The sequence below is a fragment of the Larimichthys crocea genome, chromosome VIII, assembly GCF_000972845.2.
Source record: "Larimichthys crocea isolate SSNF chromosome VIII, L_crocea_2.0, whole genome shotgun sequence".
In the NCBI taxonomy this organism is placed as follows: domain Eukaryota; kingdom Metazoa; phylum Chordata; class Actinopteri; family Sciaenidae; genus Larimichthys; species Larimichthys crocea.
This window is the reverse complement of record NC_040018.1, coordinates 855,302-869,172: the sequence shown is the minus strand read 5'-3', so window position 1 is coordinate 869,172 and position 13,871 is coordinate 855,302. Positions and strand designations below refer to the sequence as shown.

At 38.2% G+C, this 13,871-nt stretch overlaps 1 protein-coding gene across 3 annotated transcripts in view; it reads left to right on the top strand.

The window, feature by feature from the left end:
• Window positions 1-12,226, top strand: part of LOC104918267 (interleukin-1 receptor accessory protein) — a 51,243-nt gene extending 39,017 nt beyond the window's left edge. The window contains exons 1-10 of one of the 3 annotated variants that reach the window (XM_027281604.1): window positions 6,073-6,396; window positions 7,808-8,048; window positions 8,565-8,739; window positions 8,897-9,044; window positions 9,141-9,206; window positions 9,295-9,421; window positions 9,512-9,660; window positions 9,913-10,056; window positions 10,159-10,311; window positions 10,397-12,226. In XM_027281604.1, coding sequence (XP_027137405.1) covers window positions 6,345-6,396; window positions 7,808-8,048; window positions 8,565-8,739; window positions 8,897-9,044; window positions 9,141-9,206; window positions 9,295-9,421; window positions 9,512-9,660; window positions 9,913-10,056; window positions 10,159-10,311; window positions 10,397-10,728 — 1,587 coding nt within the window. In that variant the 5' untranslated portion in view covers window positions 6,073-6,344 and the 3' untranslated portion in view covers window positions 10,729-12,226. Of the gene's footprint in view, window positions 1-6,072; window positions 6,397-7,807; window positions 8,049-8,564; window positions 8,740-8,896; window positions 9,045-9,140; window positions 9,207-9,294; window positions 9,422-9,509; window positions 9,661-9,912; window positions 10,057-10,158; window positions 10,312-10,396 lie in introns of those variants that run through there. The other 2 variants (XM_027281602.1, XM_027281603.1) reach the window with 2 other exon arrangements.
• Window positions 12,227-13,871: the final 1,645 nt, after the last annotated feature.

Sequence of the window (13,871 nt, the reverse complement as noted above, 5' to 3'; positions counted from 1 at the left end):
ATTATAAACAAACATTACATATTACATACCTCCGACGGATATTTCACGGTTTTATCCAGTTAGTTTGAAGCTCCTTTCACGGACCTGTGTTCAGCAGCTGCAGCAAGTAACGTTGGGCGTCTCATCGGCACCTTGACCTGTCTGGCCCTTGGCCAAACGTACGCTGAACAGAGATCAGCTGTCTCACAGCCTCCAGTATGACCATTTTATTTGACTACTTCAAAATGTAAATCTGGCTCTAATCAGTGATCGGCTGTCATCATTGATTGACAGCATTGCTCTTGTTTCTCGTGTGACGAACTTGACAACTACCTATAGATCGGGTGGCCAATGAGCAATGCGATCAGAATCGCCACTGCCTAATATAGGAGATACGGGGTGTTATGTTAACATTGCAGTGACCGTCCGTCCTCCTTAAGTTTCACTCTCATACGCATTGTGGTTTGACAGGGTGGTTGACAAACTGTCAGCAGAAGTGCGTCTTCTGGAGATAATTGAGCACGTTCTGACGTTTTGTGCGAACTTCTGCAGCTGAAGACGATTGTTGAAAATGTGAAAAAATACTTCTGCCCTGTCTGTTTTTCCTCCCTGCATCGTTACAAGCGTAAGGACAATGCTCTTAAGTGGCGTCGTTTAAAGGGTGTGAGAATCAGCGTTATATTTAATTAGATTAGATTACGATAAATAAAATAGCGAAGCGCGCTTCTTCAGAGACAAAGCAAGAAAAAAAAAGAGGAAGAAGAAAAAGAAAACCAAAATCTGAAGAAAAACAACTATTTAATCAAAAATCTTGTACACAAAACAATTAATAATCAAAAAAAATGATAATATAACAATAAAAATGCATTATTAACAAGTTCTTCTTAAATAAAGTGATACCACAGTACAGAAATACGTTGTACCAGGAAAGCAATATCTGCATTTAACATCTGAATAAGGGACCCATTTAAAAGTGATGCTTAAATATATGATGCTATAATTGGATTGTTGATGAATTAATATAAGCACTTTATTGTTGTCCAAAATTACATCAGCACTGACATGGCATGGATGTGTAATTATCAAAGATCTTAACCTGACATATCCTACTGATATAACATACATTACATACATCGACCACATCTCTTTCTATTTGCTTGTAATGCACTGACCAGTGCTGACTAAGCAAAAACTTGAGTCCATGTGACTTTTACTGAAACCACAAGACCTAACACCAATGGTTAATGGCTGTTTCAGTTTAATATTGTTGATGTCAGCGTTTTCCCTTCGTCCCAGGCTTTGCTTTCATTTCTTTCCTAGTCTTTTTAAAATAGAAAAATGGACCATTTGAACATGTAGATTTCATTTAAAATGTGCGTTGTGGAAATTCCAGGGAGACAAACACATGAAACAAAGTTACTAATAAATAATGAATGAGGTTAAAAAGACCTATGAAGCATGCAACTTTTATATGCAGAACGTTCATTACAAGAAGAATACCAAACTGCAAGTATTTAGGTAAAGGTCCGAGATCCTCACTCACCCGAGGTTGGTAGGATTCTGACATATAAGGAAAGAAATGTAACACATTATACACGTTCCTCCCCTGAACCTGACATGACCAGGGGGGTCTCCAATTTAAAGTTCAGCTTTAAAGTCTATATAACACAACCTTACAGTGGGCTTGATGTTGAATCTAACGTAAGTAAAACCATCTCTTGGATATGTTTATCTTTCATGGAAGTTCATATTTCCGAACAAAACACGTAAAGTGTGTTCTTCATTTTTTTGCACAGTTAACATATCTTGCGCGTATCACTTCACCACGCATGAGTGAATTTTTTTACGTTTGATTTGGGGAGTGTTTATTTGTAGCATTGATCCACCTACAAGCACTTTTTAAATGTCACCTTTAAGTCTTGTGTGAACTCTGTTTTTTCTAGGCTCACCAAAGGTGATTGATTGTAAAGCTGTGATTATTCAAACTATGAAGAGGGTGTTATGGTTAAGTGGGGATTCATTGTGGACACTAACACAGCGTATCCGTTTACTACAATTACACAGGTATAAACACTTCACGTGAATGTACCAAGCTGATATGACTAAGTCTGAAAGTACAAATGTTACATTAGCCAGGTAAGCACTCACACAATTATAGCTGACAGTTTGCTCCTCTGATGCTTCCTTTTCTTTTCTTTCCTTTTCCTTTTCCTTTCCTTTCCTTTCCTTTCCAGTGAATATGATACTGAAGGAATAAAGAAATGACAGCATCTCTGGTCTTCAAAAAAGTGTCAGAGGAGGATCTATCAAAAAAACTACACCTGTAAACGGAAAAGTGACAGCCAACCTTCCAGCTTTGTCACCATCACCTTGGCACGAAAAGGTAGGTAGGGATGGATGGATGGATGGATGGATGGATGGAGCTTTGGCTTTGCTATTGTTGTGCTGTATATAGTTGTTCCAGCAGTGTTGTATTCAGTTTACTGGTTACCATTAAGTTGAACCCATTGATTTGATGATACTGGGACCTACACATGTTAAGCACGACTGCACGTTTAAGTTAGGAATGAGTTTAGGAAACTTAAGTTAAGTTATGAAAGTTACATGACAGTTATTTGTTCTTTATGCTCCTACAGCTTCACCTTCCCCTCACTACCTGGCTCTCGGCATTGTGATTATCGTGGCGGTGATTGTTGTAACAGCACTTATTTATGTGAAGTTAAAAATGGACATCACTCTTTTTCTGAGAGACACTCTTGCTTGCTGCAGCAGTATTTCAGGTGGGCTATTTGTTTTGAATGTGTTATATGTAAATGTTACCAGAATTGCATGGTTAATGCAGCCAGCTATGTCTCTGTGTACATCATTTGACGGGAGCGACTTAGCTGTTTTTGTTTGTTGTTCGTTCGTTCAGATGGAAAGAGCTACGATGCCTTTTTGATGTCTTACAAGAGCGACACAGATGCAGGGCTGAATGAAGATGACAGAAACCACCTGGAGAGTGTTCTGGAAGAGACATTTGGTTACAGTCTCTGTCTTTATCACCCTGAATGTACGTATTTAAGATCTACTTTGAAGGAAATCTACTTAAAGATCTTAATGCAGTAATGTCTAATCTGAACTCTGGTTGTTTGCAGCTGTAGCAGAGGCAGTGTTAGACTGTATAGAGCAAAGCCGGACGTTGGTTTTGGTTCCCACCTCTTCAGATCCTGGTCCAGAATCTGGTCTGCTGAGTGCCATCCATGAAGCTCTTGTGGAGCAGCAGACTCGCTTGGTTTTCATCAAAACTGAGGCAACAGATGTGTCAAGCTCTGATTCATTACCAGAGGCCTTACAGCTTCTTGGCAAGGCTGGAGACTGTGTCACCTGGAAAGGCGAAAGTTCCAGGCCACTCTCCTCCTCCTTCTGGAAGCAGCTACGCTATCACCTACCTGCCCTGCAACATGCACCGAAAATAACACGTTTACCTCAGACAGCTATCGAGGATGGTAACTGTTGAAATATTTAGCAAAATGAAGAATCAAGATATCAATGTTCATAATCATTTGAAGCTTTTTTTCCATCCCTTCATGACTTATTACTTCAGTACCTTTATTTATTACATTTTTAAGCTCTTGATTGGTTGAACACACACAGCATTAAGCAAATAAGACTTTTTCGACATTTTAACTTGTCACTGAAAAAACAAAACATAGAGGGTTGTGTTGTAAAACCAGAAAGATAAATGGAATTCAGTCAATCATTAGTTGTAATATTTACATCTGTGCTTTATCTACAGGGACATGTTAAATGTCCACCTCAGACAAGTGTATGATTTCTGGTGTATCAGTACTTTCAAGCCTATTTTAATATACATTTTTTATACATCAATGTGGAATTAATGGTTCGTGTTTTTGTCTCTCTACATTTGGTAAATTTAAAGAAAGAGAAGAAAGAAGAACAATTTTTTAGCTCAAGACACTGATGTTTCTCAAGACTTGCTGAATATTTGGCTTCATCAGGTGGCTAGAGAGACATAGTTGCTCCACGTTTGCTGAATAAATAGCCCATTGTTTGCTCATTAACTTTTACAACCTAATAAGCAGGTGACCTGAGGAGAGCAGTTCATATGTGAGCTTCTGATGTTCTTCTGTCACCTAGTGGAGGAGTCTATAAATGCAACTACAAAGAATAGATGTCCTGAGAAACACATACACTGATCAATATTACAGCAAAATCTAAATCTCCTCTATCACAGGAGACACGGGTTAGTAAAAACTGAACATATTTAAACATCCTTTTCTTGACCAGTCATTGTTGTGAATCCTGGTAGATTTGGCGAAGTTTACTACAATTCCCAGGATTCTGGAGGCAGCTACTTTGTTATTGGAAGATAAACTGGTGTATCTCTTGTCAGGGAGCCCAAAAAAAGTAAGTCAATAATAATTGCAACTGAAATCTGATATTATCCTGCACAAAGAGTCTGACAGCTGCTGTCCTTACATGGTTGGAGTAACCGTCTGTTGCTTAAGGAGCTGTTTAAACTGTTTAACCTGTTTTCAAAAAGTAAAACTGAATCTGCTGATGACCAAATGCAGAAAATGAAAGATGAAACAAGATGAACAAGAAGACAAATACACTGCATTTCGTGGACTTCTTCAGAATACAAGCCACGCTCAGTGTCACCAGTTTGACACTTTAAACAGAAACAATAGGGAATGTTTGGTTTGGGATAGCAGTGTCTTAATACAGCTGACATGACTGTATGGGAGTGAACAATAAAAATTTGAATATAAATTCATGGACTGGCTTTTGGTGAAAAATTCAGACTTTAATGAAAATATTAAGAATTATTACTTTAAACTTGCGATAAAAGGTTTGACCACTTGGTGGCGACATTGACGTATCATCACTTTTCAAGTTGTTAATGGTTGCAGACTGCTTTTCTTAGTCATGTTTATGTCCTTTTGGTGAATGTAAGTCAGTATTAACTCTCTTTTAGCCTTTTTTTGGTCTCTACAGACTCTTTATGGGTCTACGTTCTTTACCAGCTTGTGTTTAAGTGTCTGAGCTGGTAGTGTACATTTTGCAATCACAGCCACTTTAATGCTGCTGCCACTGGTGTGTCTGTCAGCTGATATAACCTGCTATTTATAAAAGGCATTTATCTTGACTTGTCTTGACAGTAAATCAATAGATACTGTTGATATCGAGTGGAAATATGAACACGTTACCATTTTATTTTTCCAAGGGGGAAACTCCATTGATTTCACACACAAAGGTCACGTTACCACTCAGTCTGTGAAAACATCTTCATGTCTGCTGGAGAGTCTTAGTCAAGTCCCTGAAAATAACCCATAGTGCCATTAATGATGCTATCAGTTGCATTATGGAAAGCATAGGGTCCAGTGCTTTTTGACTCTTTTAAACAGTGAATCTATGAGAAAAAAAAAAAAATAATAATGTGGTAAGCATGCAGGTCTAGCTGTACATTGATAGGTGTGTTGCAGAGTGATGCGTACATCTATCTTATCAACTGTTATACATTAAACTACCTGATAGATAATTGTTAAAACTAACTCTAGGTTGATCACATTAAAACACTGCTTATATATACATATGTGTGTGTGTGTGTGTGTGTGTGTGTGTAGATATGTGTAGATATATGTATATATATACACATATATAGCAAATATACTAATGAATGGTTGCATAATAAATACTTTATTTATTTTTTTTACTATACTTCTTTAAGTATGATTTTGAATGCTTGTAATATTTATTTCATTGTGGTATTGCTACTTTTACTAGAGTAAAAATAAATAAATAACAGTACTTCTTCCACCACTGCATCCATAGCTCAGTTCACCTGCAGCTCAGTGGTCAGGTCAGCTTAAAAACCCAGAGACTGGACTAGACCCACTTAGATGGGTTGTTGGATCATTGTGAACTTGTGAACTCTTGTATGTCCAACTTCCCCAGTTCTGCCAGGTGAAACCCCTATTACAAGAAATAAATGTCATGTTGTTTCCGATGGTTAGTTGAAACCGTTTTTGTAGGCTGTACCTGAGCGGAGTTTCTGATTGTCACTAAACAACTACAAAGGAAGTTTAGAGGAGTTCAAGTTTCGTTTTTTGTCATTTATCATGAAGAGGAAAGATAACACTCTTTAAATAGGAATGTAATACTACGACTACTACTAATAAACATAATCCTAATAGTAGGAGATACCGGGGGTGTTAACATTGCAGTGACGTCCTTCCTTAAGTTTCATTTCTCAATATCTCTGTGGTTTGACAGGGTTTGACAAACTGTCAGCAGAAGTGCGTCTGGAGATAATTGAGCACGTTCTGAACGTTTGTGCGCAACTTCTGCAGCTGAAGACGATGTTGAAAATACTTCTGCTCGGTCTGTTTTTCCTCCCTGCATCGTTACAAGGTAAGACAATGCTCCTAAGTGGCGTTAAAGGGTGAGAAATCAGCGTTATATTTAATTAGATTAGATTAGATAAATAAAATAGCGACGCGCTTCTTCAGAGACAAAGCAAGAAAAAAAAGAGGAAGAAGAATAAGAAACCAAAATCTGAAGAAAAACAACATATTTAATCAAAATCTGTACACAAAACAATTAATAATCAAAAAAATGAATAAACCTAATAATAAAATGCATTATTAACAATTTCTTCTTAAATAAAAGTGATACCACAGTACAGAAATACGTTGTCACCAGAAAGCAATATCTGCATTTAACATCTTGAATTAATTGACCCATTTAAAAGTGATGCTATAATATTGGATTGTTGATGAATTAAAGTCACTTTATTGTTGCAAAAATTACATCAGCACTGACATGGCATGCAGATGTAATTATCAAAGATCTTACACATGCATATCCTACTGATATAAATACATTAAATACATCGATACATCTCTTTCTATTTGCTTTAATGCACTGGCCAGTGCTGACTAAACAAACTTGACCCATGTGACTTTATACTGAAACCACAAGACCTAACACCAATGGTTAATGGCTGTTTCAGTTTAATATTGTTGATGTCAGCGTTTTCCCTTCAGTCCCAGGCTTTTGCTTCATTTTCTTTCCTAGTCTTTTTAAAATAGAAAATGACCATTTGAACATGTAGATTTCATTTAAAATGTAGCTGTTGTGGAAATTCCAGTGGGAGACAAACACATGAACAAAGTTACTAATAAATAAATGAATGAGGTTAAAAAGACCATATGAGCATGCAACTGTTATATGCAAGAATGTCATTACAAGAGAATACCAAACTAGTATTTAAGGTAAAAGGTCCGAGATCCTCACTCACCCGAGGTGGTTCAGATTCTGACAATAAGTGAAAGAAATGTAACACATTTATACAGTTCCTCCCCTGAACCTGACATGACCAGGGGGGTCTCCAACTTTAAAGTTCAGCTTTAAAGTCTTCTCATAATGAATGGTATGACTCTTAACCACAAACCACAAGTTATCAACAAAAATTCCTGTCAGAAACCTTTTGCAGAAACTAAAAGTACTTTATGACTGGCACTTGTAACATACAAACTGAAAACTGTGGTTGCAAGTATAACTCAAATCAAACCACATCATTAACCTAATGTGTGCACTTCTCTCAATGGGACACAACCAAACTGTGATGAGTCTCTATAACAACATGCAAAGAGCAATATGATATGATATGTTGATTGACAGGCAGCCTAATAGTCTCACTTTGTGGAACAGAGGACAGAATGCCGGTGTTTCACTGCTACTGGTTTTAACCAGCAACGTGTCTGTGTGATGCACAGCAATAATGATATGTTTGACTAACATTTGTGACATTCAATCACAGGTGTGTCCCCCAAAGAGATATATGTCAAGGCAGGTGACTTGGTGGCACTGGAGTGCCCTTGTAAAGGGTCTAACTGTGTTGATGCCAAACCAATCTGGACCAGTTACACCACCCAGGAGATGGATCTGACTAAGATGTCATCAGCGGAGCGGATGCAGATGGGCATGCTTATTCATGGGAGGAGTCTTGTGATTCTCACTGCTTCTGTAAACCATCAGGGGAATTACTCATGCTCTCTGGGGTAAGGTTAGTTAGTCCTACAATGATCCTGACTCGTTGTCTGTCAGCGAGTACATGGATGTGACAGGTGAATTTGAAGAAGAAATACTTTATTAATCCCTCAACGGGGAAATTGGACTTGAACCGGCCACCCTCCGGTTCCCAAGCCAAGTCCCTATGGACTGAGCTACTGCCGCCCCTTGTGGGTGTGTACTGATTATATGAAGTTTTTATTATGTACAGAAAATTAGCCAATAAGTCAATAAGCCTGACGACATTAAAGTCTGCTTTTTGAGATCAAATAGTTTCAGAGGTTTCTTCAAAGGCAGCTTCTTTGGCTTGAATTTGGAGAACAGGAAACTGTTTACATTGGGAATTTTCTGGAAATCTGGAAATAATTGTTGTTGAGTTTCTCACATGTAATTTTGAAACTTCTACATGTTGATGAGAAGAATAATTGATTAATTCATAATCATAATCATAATATTTTGGAGACTGATCCTTAATGCCTTTATGTTAAACTTTTCTGACGTGACAGGAATGCCAGCAGACAGTACTGGTTCAGCCTGATGGTATACACCACAGTGCAAGAAGAGACCACGTACCCTTGGACATGTGCGGCACAAGAGGCCTGCGAATTGATTTGCCCTGATGCAAATGTACCTGCTAAAGGTACACCGAATATTACCAGCAAGGACATCATATGGCACAAGGTATTTAAACACAACAGCAGATTTTTGTGAATGAGATTTGGTTGTGAAATTAGTGAAATTAGTATGACATCACATCACAGTTGTTTGTTTGTTTGTTTTTAATTGAAAACTGGTATTGATTCACTGTGTGATTAAAATCAAACTTTCCATCTTGTAGGAGGGGGAGTCATCGCTAAAAACTACAGGTTACTTCTCGAGGGTGAAGGAGAATGACCATGGTGTCTATACCTGTACCAGACCTTACCTGTATCATGATCAAACATATAACATGACCTTTACAGTGGTGCTTGATGTTGAATCTAACAGTAAGTAAAACACCTCTTGGATATGTTTATCTTCATGGAAGTTCATATTTTCAGAACAAAAACATGTAAAGTGTGTTCTCATTTTTTTTTGCACAGTTAAATCAAACATATTTTCACGTATCACTTCACCACGCATGAGTGAAGTTTTTTACGTTGATCTGGGTGAGTTTTAATCTTGTAGCATTGATCCACATACAAGCACTTTTTAAATGATCACCTTTAAGTCTTGTGTGAACTCTGTTTTTTCTAGGCTCACCAAAGGTGATTGATTGTAAAGCTGTGATGTATTCAAAGGATGAAGAGGTGTTCTGGTTAAGTGGGGATTCATTTGTGGACACTAACGCCAGCGCATCTGTTTACTACAATTACACAGCAAGGTACACAATGTACCAGCAATATTAAACGTAGTCCCATATGCACTTAAACAAACAATTAGCCTTCATTGTTTCCCTCCCTTTCCTTTCCAGTGAATATGATACTGAAGGAATAAAGATGACAGCATCTCTGGTCTTAAAAAAAGTGTCAGAGGAGGATCTATCAAAAAACTACATCTGTAAACTGCAAACTGACAAAGAAGCCTTTCAACAATATGTCAACATCACCTTGACACAAAAATGTATGTATGGATGGATAGATCCAGTGTGTGTTCAGTAACTTCCATCTCAAACCTCTTCAATCATCTTTCCTAGTTTCACTTTTTTATAGAGCTGCAAATAACCATTTTTTCATCATTGCTTATAAACTGTTTAGTCTATAGAATATCACGTGTCTTCGTGAATGAACTTTATCATTTCAGCATCATATCTAATCCAGCTCTCATTAACACATTGATTTTAATTCATTTATTCTCCCCTTTATTTCTGTACAGTTAAGCCTTCTTACAAACGCTTGGCTCTTGGCATTGTCTGCGTTGTGATAGTGATGGTTGTGACAGTAGTTATCTATGTGAAGTTCAAAATTGACATCACTCTTTTCCTGCGTGACACTCTTGGTTTACACAGCAGCATCTCAGGTACTTGTTTCATTTTAACAGTTTTATGTTTCACGTTTATATATTTGTGCTATTTTTGGACTGCAGAAAAAATGACAAAGCTTTTGTTGTTCGTTCGCTCAGATGGAAAGAGCTACGATGCCTTTTTGATGTCTTACAAGAGCGACACAGACTCAGGGCTGAATGAAGATGACAGAAAACAGCTGGAGAGTGTTCTGGAAGAGACATTTGGTTACAGTCTCTGTCTTTTTGATCGTGACATCTTACCAGGGGAATGTACGTATTTAAGATCTACTTTGAAGGAAATCTACCTAAAGATCTTAATGCAGTAATGTCTAATCTGAACTCTGGTTGTTTGCAGCTGTAGCAGAGGCAGTGTTAGACTGTATAGAGCAAAGCCGGACGTTGGTTTTGGTTCCCACCTCTTCAGATCGTGGTCCAGAATCTGGTCTGCTGAGTGCCATCCATGAAGCTCTTGTGGAGCGACAGACTCGCTTGGTTTTCATCAAAACTGAGGCAACAGATGTGTCATTACCAGAGGCCTTGCAGCTTCTTGGCAAGGCTGGAGACTGTGTCACCTGGAAAGGCGAAAGCTCCAGGCCACTCTCCTCCTCCTTCTGGAAGCAGCTACGCTATCACCTACCTGCCCCTCAGTGCACACCAAAAATAACACTTTTACCTCAAACAGTCTAAGATGTTACTGGTACAATGCTCAGCCAGGTCAGAATTAATTGCCTGTATTACATGTGTTTCCAGTATGTGACCTAATAATATTAATACTAATAATTAATTCAAAAGTCTAAGTCTCTCAAAACAGCAACAGCCCCTTTTGGGTTGACGCAATCACTGTGAAAGCTGCTGCGTCACATTTTGCTCATCAAACAATAAAAAAACCCAGCTTGCAACTTTCATTACTTCTTCAAAGAGTTAGGGACAATAAGAGGAACTAGATCTGTTGCTTCAGGCCAATCTTGGGGACCCGCCAGGTCAATATTGCAAGTCTGCGGAAAACACATCATCATGAGTTAATGATGATACTGAATAAATGCGTGCCGATTGTGCCAATCAGAAAAGTTAGCGATTGTGTAAATATTGTCCGTCGACTTAAAACGCCACCACAGTAATATTTAATTACAGAAATTGATCTGACCTACATTGTAACGAATCTTGTAAACAACTCAAAGTTATGTAGGAAGTGGGCTGAAAACCAACCTGTTTTCTATTTCTATTGGTTCGTTTTAGGTCACCTATTAAGCACAGATAGCCATCAAAGTACAGACGGCAGATCTGCTGCTGTTTCCACAGTACATTACAGCCCACAAAAAAATAGAAGAAGTTTTGTTCTGCAGAAAACCACAGAAAAGTGACAGATGTTATAAATAGATTACCTGGAACTGTTAGTCGTCTCCTAGTTGTTGGTACACTTGGATGGTGGCACACTGAAAGGGAACTCATTAACTCCTGTTTTGTTATTTTATTATATTTTTTTAAATATATAACGAAACTGATGATTGTTTGGCAGTGACAGTATGGTTTGCCTGAGTGGCCATAGGATTTTGGCTTCTAAAAATTAAAAAAATCTGTATGGCAGTCTTATTTTCTGCTTATTGTATGAGGTACTGTATTTACTTAAAAGAGGGCAGGGGGAATGACGCAAGGGCAATATAAGATGCTCTCATCTATGCATCTATTCTGTAACTGTAATAAATAATTTCCATTGAACTTAAGTCATTTTCAACATTTCACTGCCCTAATTTGTTATACATGTGTCCTTGACTTCTTGACTTCTAGCATGACTGCTGACATGAGCAATATTTTCATGTCACAAAAGATATAATGTAGGTATGAGTGTAATCTAAAATACTTTTTTGATGTCATTACACCTCATGAATTTACATTTATATTAACCTCTTTGGAAACAGGGTCGCATATTTCATTGGTGTAACTGAATTCTTCATCTTTACTGTTATGCTTTTCTTTTTCTTTTTTTGCCATACCACTGTGTACACAGGTCTTCTATGGGCAGCTTTTACTTGAATTTGTTTTTGAACATGCCAGCTCTGTTCTCTTACTCACCCAAAGCACTATCTGCAATGTGACTGTAATGCTGCTACTGTATTTACTGAAGCATGAAATGTGCTGCTGTTATGTGACGTGCCTTCAAAATAAATTGTATTTTATATTAAAGTCACTTTGGTTACTGTTCTTGGGCAAGCTTACTCTTGTAGTTGTCACACCACGGTGAAGTCAAGCTGAGTTTTTGTTCTGTCTCGTCATTTCCTGTTTTATTTTGAAATTTACCTGCCCTCTCGTTTCAGATCACTTGCCCTTCCCTTGTGTGTCACCTGTTGCTGTGATTCCTGATTGTCTCCACCTGTTCCCATTACCCATCTGTGTGTGTCTATATAGGTTCTGTGTCTCCCTTTGTCCTGTGACAAAGTGTTTCGTCTCCTGTTCGTTCACCCAAGCCAGCTCCAAAGCCTTGATCATAGTCCCAGTGTGTATGTTCGTGAGTTTTTTGCCTCGTAAGAGTGATTTTTTTTTTTGTTTGTTTTTTTTTACTTTTCTAGTCTTGCTTTTGGTTCCATAGTGTTTAGTTTAGTTCTTTTCTAGTCTTGCTTTTGGTTCCATAGTGTTTAGTTTAGTTAAATCCCATGGAGAGATTTTCAGTTCTTGGTTTTTAGTGTATAGTATTGTCCAGCCTTTTGATTTTCCTTCTTAGGAGTGTTTTTTTGTTTACTTTTGTTTTGGTCCAGTTCTCCCATCTGAGAGACTCCTTTTAAGTTAGTTTTTCATAGCCTTTGTGTTGCATCACTCTGTCGAGAGGTTTTGTTTTCCAATAAACCTGCTCACGGACACTTCTGCTCCTGAGTCCTGTTTGAGTTCTGGCCTGACAGTAGTTTACACTTAGAATTCCACCAACATAGATTTTTTTTTTTTTAGGTTGATTTAACAACTGCTGGTGGCAGATTTTATTAGTTGTAGCTAGCTGCCTAAGCAAATATTACCTCCATGACTCTTGTAAAGTTTGACAGGATACAGGGACTTCACTATCATAGCTGGATCAACCTGTATGGGGGGCCCCAGGTTACAGTTGGGGCCACTGTTACTGGCAAGTTCCCATTGAGTAAAAAGCACACCACACCTCATAGGCGGTAGCTTTATCGGCCAAGAAACTAACCAGTCTGAAATCTCTGAGCGCAGTACAAACTAAATGTTTTAAAACTGTAATGATGCAGGATCCAAGTGATATTATTGATAGGTGCTGTTGTGGTAGAAATTCCCAAGTGATCTGGGGCTCCTGGGGCAGTCGGCCTTGTTAGCAATGACTAAATGATCGCTGTTTGGTGAAGGGGCTTAACAGTCATTTCCAATTACATCATGTGGAAAACACACAGCAACCTCCATGGCTGTAAAGTGAAGCAAATGCACAAGTGCCAAAAACTGCAGCTCCTTGAGCAGCTACTTGAAGCTGGCTGAAAACCTGTTTAATCTCCATAAGCGCCCATGTTAAACTGTCCAACTTCACAGCAGAAATAAACAAAAAAAACAAACAAACAGTTGTGGTCTCTGTTACGTCCACTAAGACACAAAACGCACCTAAGGGCATGTAACAGTCTCTATAGCTCATTTCCCTGTTCATGACAACTGTACTGAGGTTGAATCTTGTATAACTTAACTATTCAAATTATTTTAAGGCTTAAAGTTGAGCATAATTAACAGCGTGGCCGTTTTGATTGACACAGGTGTCCTTACAGGTGGCTTGTTTGAGCAACCAGATGTCATTCAGCCCACCTCAGCTCCAATGACGATCCTCATCTTTACTAATTTTTAGA